Raw genomic sequence first — 10,255 nt, 5'->3', positions numbered from 1 at the left:
TGATTTCTTTTCAATTATAGGAAATGCGTTTTTCTAAGGTACATAAACTTTTAGGATTGACTGTATAGCCAATACATCCTTAAGTAGAATTACTTGGAACGCTCGGTGTTCGAGTCCTCGCAGAACTCTCGCTTCGGAAAGTACTCGTAAATGAAAATTCGTAGACGTTCCCTCGGCCTAATTGCCTTTCGAGGAAGCGGCGCGCGGAGCCACGATTCGAAATGGGTTGTAACCTTTGCCAGCCTCTCACGGCTAGCTCATGTCTAGGCCGCTCGTAAAGCGACAAGGCTTTCTCCCCGATGGCTGCGACTTTTACTTTTGCCACAGGCATATTCGGAGATCCACGCGCCGATAGGCTTGCACCGACTTCGCAGTGTCTCTGTAGCCGAGTTGTATTAAGAGAGGACTCTAGTTACGAGTGAACTTCAAACTATAAAGAGCGTTTGCAATTACAAAATGCACGATAATCAGTCAGATACGACTCGTGTGATGAACACAAAACCGGGACGGTAATGAACCTGTTGCGAGAAAGCAATAAAATCATTTGATACGATCTCGGATTAGCCAGCTGCGAAATCGCAGCGTCGTCGTTGCGAATGACGAAACGGAAATCCGTGGCGAAATCGTCTTCATGTTCTTGTTTGATCTTCGATAACGGAAAGCGCGCATCTGGAGGAAAACGATGACGAGTCGTGAAACACTGCGGGTACTCTACTTTTGTCGTTCGACTCCTTTCGCGTAAAATCCTTATCGCGGTACATTAATATGCGTGAAAGTGCAACTCCGGTTACTGGAGCACCGTAACTTTTCTATCCGCGGCTCATTTATATCCGACATTCGGTTTTTAACGTGTCTTTGGCGTACAGGTGACATTTAAATATACCGTTTCTCTTATTTAAAAATGAAAAATTAGCAGTGATTGATTTGCAACCGATATAATTTGCGCCTCTTTAATTATAAGTGTATCGGACGTATCTTATCAAAATTGCTTCCAACCTTGGCAGGATTCGTCGATGAAACTTGTTTTAGAGTTTTTGTTCGACGAACGGTGGAATTCCATGGACGGAAATTGACCTCTATTCGAGAAACGCGAAGCGGCGCGGCGCGGCGCGGGGGCCAGGCAAGTCGGTTGCACACGCGTTGAAATCACCGGCACCGGTGGGAGGCACGCTCCACCTTTCATTTGACTTTGACAGTTCCATTATGGTATCGAAGCTAACGGCAAACAGTACCGTACTTGACGCTAGTGAATCAACGTTGCGCGCCGATATGTCGAGGTATTCCCCCTGCCCTGTACTTGTTTTCCAATCTCTGTCCAGTGATAAGAGTTATCGGACCGTGCATTCTCGCGACCCTGACGATAGTTTGGCGGACGACACCTGTGAAACGTCTATGCTCGTTCTATTTCTCTTGTAGATAGTAGATCGTGGTGGTTTTTGTTCATCATCATCATTGAGGAGAGCATTTTTCTTTAGAATCATCGTGGTAGTGTCTGTGTGTAAATTAAACTGTGGGGCCAGTGAAAATAATTGTTGGATATAATCAGAGAATCGACGCCTCTCCTCATTAAATGTCTTAAATAATATTTGTGAACAGATAGCATCTGAAATTTCCGAGTACATTCGTTTCCATTTTCACGGCCCGGATCTTGAGAAAGCGTGCCTTTCGCGGACAATCCTTTTAACGCTAAATCAGCTGATACGCGGTTGCACGCGAAACCGCAATCAGCCTAATGGCAGCTGATTAATGAGCCCGCGATTCTTTCTCCGCGTGAATCTTCTCCCTCGGCGAAAATCGCCGGAATAAGGAATAAGGGCGAGGAGTAGCGGAGTTCCTCCTGTTTTCCCACTTGTACGTTGCTTCGAGGTCGATTAATTCCTGCGCGACCGGAAAACGAGAACGCTCCATGATACCCAGCGCGCCTTTTACGGAAATCAACGCCGTGTCTCTCGCGAACCGTTAAAGGGTTAATCGTCTGTCCGAGAAATTTTCTATGTTTAGACGCAATCCGATTTTTCAGTCCATTAACAGAGTAAAAATATACACTGTCCGACGTTTCTAATTAATCGGAGAAACGTTTGCTAGAAACTTGACCGATGCACGAATCAATAACGAAGACATCGTTCCAAGCAGTTTCCGCGAATCTTAATTGCTTGATCGTTGATCAAGGCGAGTTTGCGGTTCGAATGGAACATTCAAAGTGTTTCGAGAGAAAGGAACACCGCTAATGGACTTCCGGTAGCTAAACGGCTGACAAATAGATAATATTTAAATAGGAGATAACAGAAGAGACTGCGTTTCACCGGAGATGATTCGGTTTTTTTTCTTCTTATCGCGGGACACGAATCGGGAATAAAAATAGGATCCTCGTAAACCGTCGAGTATATAGAAATGAGTGGAGTTCCTAAAGGGTTAAGTCAGGCTCTGTATATTTCTTTTGCCCTGTTATTTGTAGCGCGAAGCCAACCCGTAAGCTCGTGTCGACCAAATCTTTATTTACTCCACTCTTTTCTTTCGAGATTACGTCGAGCTTTCCTCTCTTTCGTTTCTCCGTCGAGATCGCGTGGCAACTGGAGTATTTTTTTTTATAGCGTAGTTGACACCATTATAAAAAATCGTTCGTATGCAATTAGTCTTAGCTGTAACTAGAACGTGTCAGTGGATACCGTTTGTTCCTCTTCACCGCGACTGTATCGAGGCCTCACGTACGAAAAATGGTTTGGAATAGTAACGAGTACAGTGATCTCCAGCTCCCTCTTTAAAAATGATTCTCGCGAATTATGTCCCTCCGGTATTGCTAAAAGAGTTTTAATTAATTTACGAAAGTAGATGCTAACGTTATTGGATTAACTCCGCGCTCCAGTTTTTAAAGCGGAGAACGTGAAATTTAGAAGCGAAAGAAATATAAAATTGCCCGGGATAAAGTTATGAAATTTTTTCATTCAGTTCCCTGGTGCTCGCCAGTTTCGTATCGTCGTTGGACATTGTGCAAGATTTAATTCAACATTAATAAAAATGTTCGTCGTACTCTGAATAGAACCAGTTGCGAAACGAAAGAAGAATTTCATTTCCCGTGACTACCGCTTCGCGTGTTTCGACCCGATCCGTGACCGCGCATATCGAATTCACCGCTAGAAAGTCTCGCGGTCGATCGTCGATTGAACCGGAAAAGAAACACCAGTGAAAACGGTCGATCATAAGTCGTACATATTAAATAAGGTTGACAAACTTTATCAGGAATTATTCAGAATCGAATGCTCTTCGTTAGTCTCCAATTGAAACTTTCTTAATTAAATCACTTCCTAAAATGATCAATTGATCTTGAGTACAAACCCGAAGTTATCGGATTTTTGCCATGATTAATTACTAAACGACTGCGCGTTCATAAAAATTGCCAGACGTCTCCAAAAATAATTTTTTCTCGATCAGGTCTGTTGGGTACCGAAATGTATCTCGGATAACTGAGACGCCCGCATTGGCGCGACAAACCAAAGAGCACTGTGATAATCGATAAGAAAAATATGAGAGTGAAGAACAATGAATCAATCTTATGCGAGATGATAGTGATCCGTGATCAGTGAAAAGCAATGATGTTCACGATGATCGAGCCGAGGAACGATAGGGTGGGTAACACCCACGCTAGGCACCACTGTTACCAAGTGATAAGGACCACCAGGGTTCACCAGAGTTCCAGGAACTCGAGGATGGTCACCGTCCAAGAAAAGGTGATCAGGTCGCGGCTACAGCTGGGCTATTCCACGCCCACCAACTTCATCAACCGGTACTTATACTTTTTGATATACATCGAGTCAAGCAATTGTCTCGAACATCGACTATTTTCCAAAGTTCGTGTCCCAGAGTGATTAATCGTATTATAACGCGACTCGTGATTAATCTCTGTGCTGTGTTAACACCTAACTCCACGAAGCCACTGAATCGCACATCCAACGATTAATCGTATACAGCGTAATAACATTGAGATCGAGAAACAGGGAGAAACGTGACTTATAAAATTATAATTACCGTCGGTGGCCTAATTCATGGCTCGCTTCCGGCCGATTCTGCACGGTTCAACGTTGGGCAAATAGTTTCCGACTATTTTATGGAAATCTTTCATCTGGAGAACCCTCGGAGAACTTTGCTCTGTGACTTATCCGCGTTAATTATATGCATAAAAGGGAGCGGGAGTATCTGTCGAGTGTGGATCGCGTTCCCACGCACGGGTTTTAGCCGCGTAAATCTTCTTCTCGAAACGCGGTGAAATATCCGGAGGAAGAGATCGTCTCCCTATTAGAATAAAAGGGAGCAGCTATCTCGGTTCATCTAGAATTACGCTTTCAGTTTTATCCTAATCCCCAGATTTATTGGTATTAAGTAAACGTTGAACACACCTTCTGAGTCTTTTATTCCCGAACCGAAGCTGATGGATTTCGTGCGCTAGTAATAAATTGGCGTTTAATTTCATACCATAATTTCCTCGAGCAAATGGGGAAATCTCGATAAAAACAGAGGAAACAAGGTGTTCGCGCAGACTGACTGGCTGGTCTCGGATGTCGGGAGGAAGGAACGGTGGTTCGTTGGCTTCCGCCACGCGGAAGAAGCCACGCACGGTGTCTCGAATTCATTAAAGGAATTATTAAGGCGTGCTCCATTACCGCCTGGCCGCTTCCCCAAGCTCCGACTAATTATCATCGAGCAATTAACAACCGTTGATTGCCATTAACGGTACGAGCGCGTGTTAGATCCCCGGCTTACGCCAGTACGCCGACTTCAGCTACTTGTTCTCTCTATCTATCGAGGAAAACTATGGGAAACAGCAGTCATGAATTTCCAATATCTCATGAGACCGCGTTTGTACATTAACGTTTCCCCTTTAAGCCGCTCCTCCGATCTCTCTTTTGAAAATTCGCGTCGGGTTTTTTTCTCAGGTCGAGATAGAAAGAGGAAAAGTCGTGCACACGGCGAGCGAACATACGAATGCACTCGACGAGTGTGCGACCTGTGCTCACGGCGCGGCGCCATTTAATTACGTGCGACGTTAATCTAGCGATGCGCGTAACGAGCCGCGCGATTTCCCGAGAAATTGCCGCCGTCTGGCTGCCTCCTCGCCTCCGATCACTCGAAACTTTAGTCGAATACGAATCCCCTTACGATATTCATTTTACATGAAATAAATGATTTCATACTTTCTTCTAACGCGCCGTACATTCTGTATACGTCGAACTAGACGAAGTGTAATAGCGCTAGGAGGCAAAAAAACGTGGAAGGAAAAAAAAGGAGGAAGCACCGCGAAGGCTTCTATGGCACGTGTCCAAGTGGCAGCTGATGCACTCCACCTGAAGCCTACGCGTCTGAGGGTTTTGTCTTGGCGTAAACGCACGAGTGGCCCCGCGCTAGACTATCTCTTTCATCCCCTTCTCTTTCCACGGCCGTCTTCATTGTCCGTTGCTCCGACGACGGTCGACGGTGCCGTCGAAGTCAAACGGGTGCCCTAAGACAATAGAGGAGTCAGCCTCCAGAGGATTTATCGAGGGCGTAAACTGCGACCGTTCTGAAAGCCCGTTTGTTTCCTGGAACCAGACGAGACGCGTTTATATCTTTTCAGAACGCTTACAAAAAGCGTCGAATAGACGTTGTACGATTAGACTCGTTCCTCTCATGCTTCCACCGACTGTAATTTCATGATTAGATCAATTTGACGCGCTTACAGAGAAATGTGAATGCGGAAGATACAAAGGATGCAATTATTTTATATAAAAATTCACGGTCTATTATTATTGATCATTCGCAATTAAATGAAAGCTGAATCGGGACGGAGAGAGTTACCCTCGTATACACCGGAGTCGGAGGCAACTGAAGCAGAAATTCAACGAGACGCGTAACAAACGGCGCGAGTTCTCGGTAGAGAACCGTCCGGCGTTTAGAGGGCGGTCTTTACTCTTCGGAAGAGAAATAAATTGGAGCCAGGGTGGCATTAAAGCCCTCCCGAGAGGAGAAACATCTGCCTGTCGGCTGCTCGCGGAGCTCGTGCCGCGATGCACGCGTGCTGCTGTTGCTGCTGCTACCTCGCGCGCGTATGCGTGTTGTAAAGTGGCTCCGAGCGTGCACCTGGCTTCGTGTTTTTTAACCAAAGTAGCTTCGCCAGTCAAACGCGTACCCCGGGTTCCAGCAGCCGTTCCTCTCTCGTTCTTTCTCTTCGATAGAGAACACTTTTAGAGAGTACGTGCTGTGTTACCTGTGGCAGACGCGTGGTGTTGCCTCGATGAACAAATCCCTGCACGCATTCAGCGGCTCGAGTTAATTCGTCGGGTTAATACCTTCTTTCAATTGGCACTTGGCTTTGTCTCATATTTATAAGTATGAAACAGGGTAAACATGTAAATTTCATCTCTGTAGCATTATTAATTGCACTTTTTTTTGCATTAAAATGCAATCGCCGTTGTAAGCGATAACTGGGTATTCTCGACGGACAATTAGTCGTTGAATTTCAAAGAGTTTCTCAGGATGTGCGTGCAGCCGTCTAGTCTAACGTTAGACCCGTGCACGTGATCGTGAGCGAGCACGTTTTAAATACAATTCCAACCGGCAAGTTTTCCTGCAATTACGTTGCGCTTAAGACAATTGTTGTTAGTTAGAAAAATGTAATTCCCTTTAATGGGAAAGAATAGCGAGAAAGTGGCGTCGGTTCCCTGCTAAACAATAAATCATCTTTGCTACATATTTTTTATCATTCAAGAAATATTCCTTCGGAATCTCGTATTTGCTTTGTCTTCGAACAAAAGAAGGAACGCGTAGATTCCATCGGCGCGTAAATCGCACTATCCCTTGCAAAATCCAATCAACCGAGGGGTCAACTTTTCAGACTTCACGCAACGCGCTCGTTTGGCACGCGTAAACACATTTGCATCTTGGCCCTTACGTAAGACGCTTAATTGAACACGCATTGCATAAGGCACGGAAGGTTGAGTGTCACGGTCACCGTCGTCATCATCATCATCATCATCGTCGTCGTCATCGCCGTCAGTCGCCTTCTCCCGTATACCTGCTGACACACATGCGAAAGCCGATACGCATATTCGAGGGCTGCTCGAAAAGGTACCCTTCTCTTCCACCTTTCCCCTTTCCATCCTCTCCTCTCGTCGAATAACGAACCTGCGTGTAACGTGCACATACCATTTATTCTCGAGTGTCTCTTAACCCATTTCAGGGTCGAACCGTTTCATTTTTATATCCCGGTATCGCGTGCTTCCTGCGTCTCTTTGATCCTATTTTTACCGGTGTACAAAATTGAAAAACATTTGTTTGCTCCATGGCAATGTTCTTCGACGATAGAACCTGAATTGCGACACGTTTTAGAAGCATCGTCGAAAAATTGAATTTGGAGGGACGTTACGAAGGAAAAAGGGTAGGGATAAAATCGATCGGCGAGCAGAGCAGTAAGTTGCACACCACTGCTGATGTAGCCGATATGCACGTGCTCTGGTACACCTCACCCCGCCGCTGTCACTGATTTCCTTGATTCCCGAGGAGGAAGAATGCCTGCGGCTGCCAGCTGCTCACGATCCTCGATCGCTTCCAGTCCACCCTGCGATCCTCAGACTATCGTGATCCTTCGTATAGTGAACATCCAACCGCCTCGAACCGCTTCCAAACTCGAAGCCGCTGTAATTCCTTTTTATCCTGAGAGATCCTACCACCGTTTACCACAGTGATACTTTAGTTCCGTTGAACTTTCATCAAGAATGTGGTGTTCGCGTTCGGTCGATGAAGTATAAAGTTTGTTCGGTCGATTAAGAATAAATTAGTGGAGGGAAACGAAGAATCAGCATGGTGGTCTGGGTGGCTGGCTTTCTCACGGGGTAGGTGGTTGTTCTACAATAGTAAGGGGGTGATTTGCGAACGATGATTCATCGCGTGATTCACGAACACGAAACGATCCCCCGAATAGTAATCGTCGACAGCTGTTAGCCAAAGGTGACGTTTTTCGAGCGATGTTCCATCGTAGTACCTGCGGTTGCCAGGTTTACTTCTGCTAAAAGTGTTTTTGTTCGACAAAGAACAATAGTAACGTCTAGAATGTTCCCGTTAACGTATCGTTAAATCATTTAGCAAATAGAATTAGAGTGACTGGTTATCTTGTAAATTCCTAAATGCGTTGCGATGAAAATTGTGAGACCCTCTGCGTTTATGAGTGGGATCTCCGGAAATCACGTTTGGCAATCGCGTGGCGGCCGGATATCGAATAAACCAATGCCAGTGCTGGTGTGCAAAAGCCGTGCGCGCGCGAGCGAGCGCGCTACTCAGAACGAGATGAAACGAAATTAACTTGCAAATTGCACGCTGTAATCTCGTTACGATTTGTCCCCTGTCCTCGGATGTACTTTCCTCGCTGGTAGTAAAAACGTACATGTTGAAACTAAAAAATAACGCGATCCTACACTTATCCCAATTCGAACGAAACGTTTCGTATCCAAATGGCAAAAGTTCACGCGAATGGGAAATAGTTCACGAAAGCAGAACGCTTTCATCGCCAAATCCAGCGTGCAACCGGCATGAGAAAGAAATTAATCGTTAACCGTAAAATCGAGGAGTGAAAGGCTGTCCAGAAAGGCTGGTGTTAGATTGTTCGCTCTTTTTTTTTTAATCTCATTACCGTGAAACTCACGATCCCTTGAAGGGATGAATCGGCGACGCGCAGCTGGCATTCGAGCGACGGTGACCCGGTGGATTTCGTCCGCGGTTCAATTCGCAGGTGCTGCGAGAAAATTGAATGCGGGTAGAAACGCGGTCTGCCGATTACCCGCTCGTTACTGCAATTTCGCGGATGTATCGCGTCGATGGAACGTCGATGACTGTACAACTAAATATTCGTTTATAATGCATGATCCTATAATTCCCATAGTAATCCTGTAACGGGTGTACGATTTCCCTATGGAAGTTCAGAGACACACGAGGGCGAATCTCGTGTTCCAAGTTTTACTCACATTCCACCGTGTCATCTCCGAGCTGAACGGTGTCCGCGTGATCGTAACCGAATCTGCTGTCTCTGTTACAGCTTCCCGCAGAAGATGGAGAGGCCGTCGCAGCATGCCGCGAACGTGAACCAGGTGCACGGTAGCGGCATGCACGGCGTGTACTCGTCCGGTAGTCAAACGTCCCTGACGACGTCCTACATCACGGGTCAGTCGTACGTGCAGAACCAGAATTACGGACATGGACCGTACAATTCGACGTCGAACGTGAGGGTGTACGCCCACGCGGGTTACAACCAGCCGCAGAGTTACGGCACTATGGTGCAGGGCTACGGTGGTCAGCCGCAGGCGAGCGGGTATCAACAGAATCATCTTAAAAAAGGACCTGTACGTAACGGAGACGTGTTGAAGAGATGCCGTCTTCAGACTGCGTAAGATCAATTCGCTGTATTCATTTTTCGCTTTTGTACGATGATCTGTTGCTCCATCGTGATTTTGTTTCTTATCATTTGACGAAGGAATTTGCACATTGCTCGCGGTCAATTATTTAGTACGAGGTTTCGCAGAACGCACGTCTTCGTTGCCAGTTCCATTCAGATTCAAGCTTTTAATTTCTGAAACCAATCCGCGGTATTGGCTGCAAACAAAAATCTAGAATCTGTAAAAGGACAATTGTACGCGTCCAATGCAGAATAGAAATTTTCTCGAACAGGTACGAGTTGTCTCAAGATCTTTTGGACAAGCAGATCGAGATGTTAGAGCGAAAATACGGTGGCGTGAAGGCGAGGAACGCCGCGTTGACTATCCAGCGAGCGTTCAGGAGATACACGCTTTTAAAAAAGTTCGCGGCGATTACTGCGATGGCCAAAGCGGAAAAGCGTTTGAGCCGAAAGATCCAAGACAACACGGAGAGGACTGGGAACGCCAACGAGCATGAAAGGATGGTCTATCATAGTCAAATTTACATACAGCAGCCGTCGGGGGCCGCGAACCGGCCGATGCCTATTAGGAGCATGTCCCTCCGGGAGAGGAGGCACGTGGAGAACTCGCAGTCGCCGATACCCAGGAGCCAAAGCGGCAGGTGCGAGGTCCAAATTGGCGGTGGTCATCAGCACGCGAATCATAACATACATCAAACTGGCAGACACACCCCGTCTTTGGCCCCGAGCCCCTGCAACAGACACCAACAGCTACCACCTAGCCCGTGCTGGGAATCGAGCTCGCAAGAGAGCGGCTCCAGCATGCACTATTACAATCCACAGGTGACTAGAACTTTAAGAATT

General features: G+C 46.3%; 1 protein-coding gene across 11 annotated transcripts in view; it reads left to right on the top strand.

Moving 5' to 3' along the window:
* Positions 1-10,255, top strand: part of siz (Brefeldin-resistant Arf-GEF family protein schizo) — a 45,892-nt gene that overhangs the window by 29,456 nt on the left and 6,181 nt on the right. For 4 of the 11 annotated variants that reach the window (XM_018027727.2, XM_018027733.2, XM_018027731.2 and 1 more), the window contains 2 exons: positions 9,056-9,403; positions 9,685-10,234. In XM_018027727.2, coding sequence (XP_017883216.1) covers positions 9,056-9,403; positions 9,685-10,234 — 898 coding nt within the window. Of the gene's footprint in view, positions 1-21; positions 1,278-2,249; positions 3,782-7,479; positions 7,860-9,055; positions 9,404-9,684; positions 10,235-10,255 lie in introns of those variants that run through there. The other 7 variants (XM_026815110.1, XM_026815109.1, XM_018027728.2 and 4 more) reach the window with 5 other exon arrangements.

The sequence above is a fragment of the Ceratina calcarata genome, unplaced genomic scaffold (genome assembly GCF_001652005.2).
Source record: "Ceratina calcarata isolate Rehan_Ccalc_2016 unplaced genomic scaffold, ASM165200v1 scaffold43, whole genome shotgun sequence".
In the NCBI taxonomy this organism is placed as follows: Eukaryota; Metazoa; Arthropoda; class Insecta; order Hymenoptera; family Apidae; genus Ceratina; species Ceratina calcarata.
The sequence above is the reverse complement of the archived record's forward strand: the minus strand, read 5'-3'. Positions and strand labels throughout refer to the sequence as shown.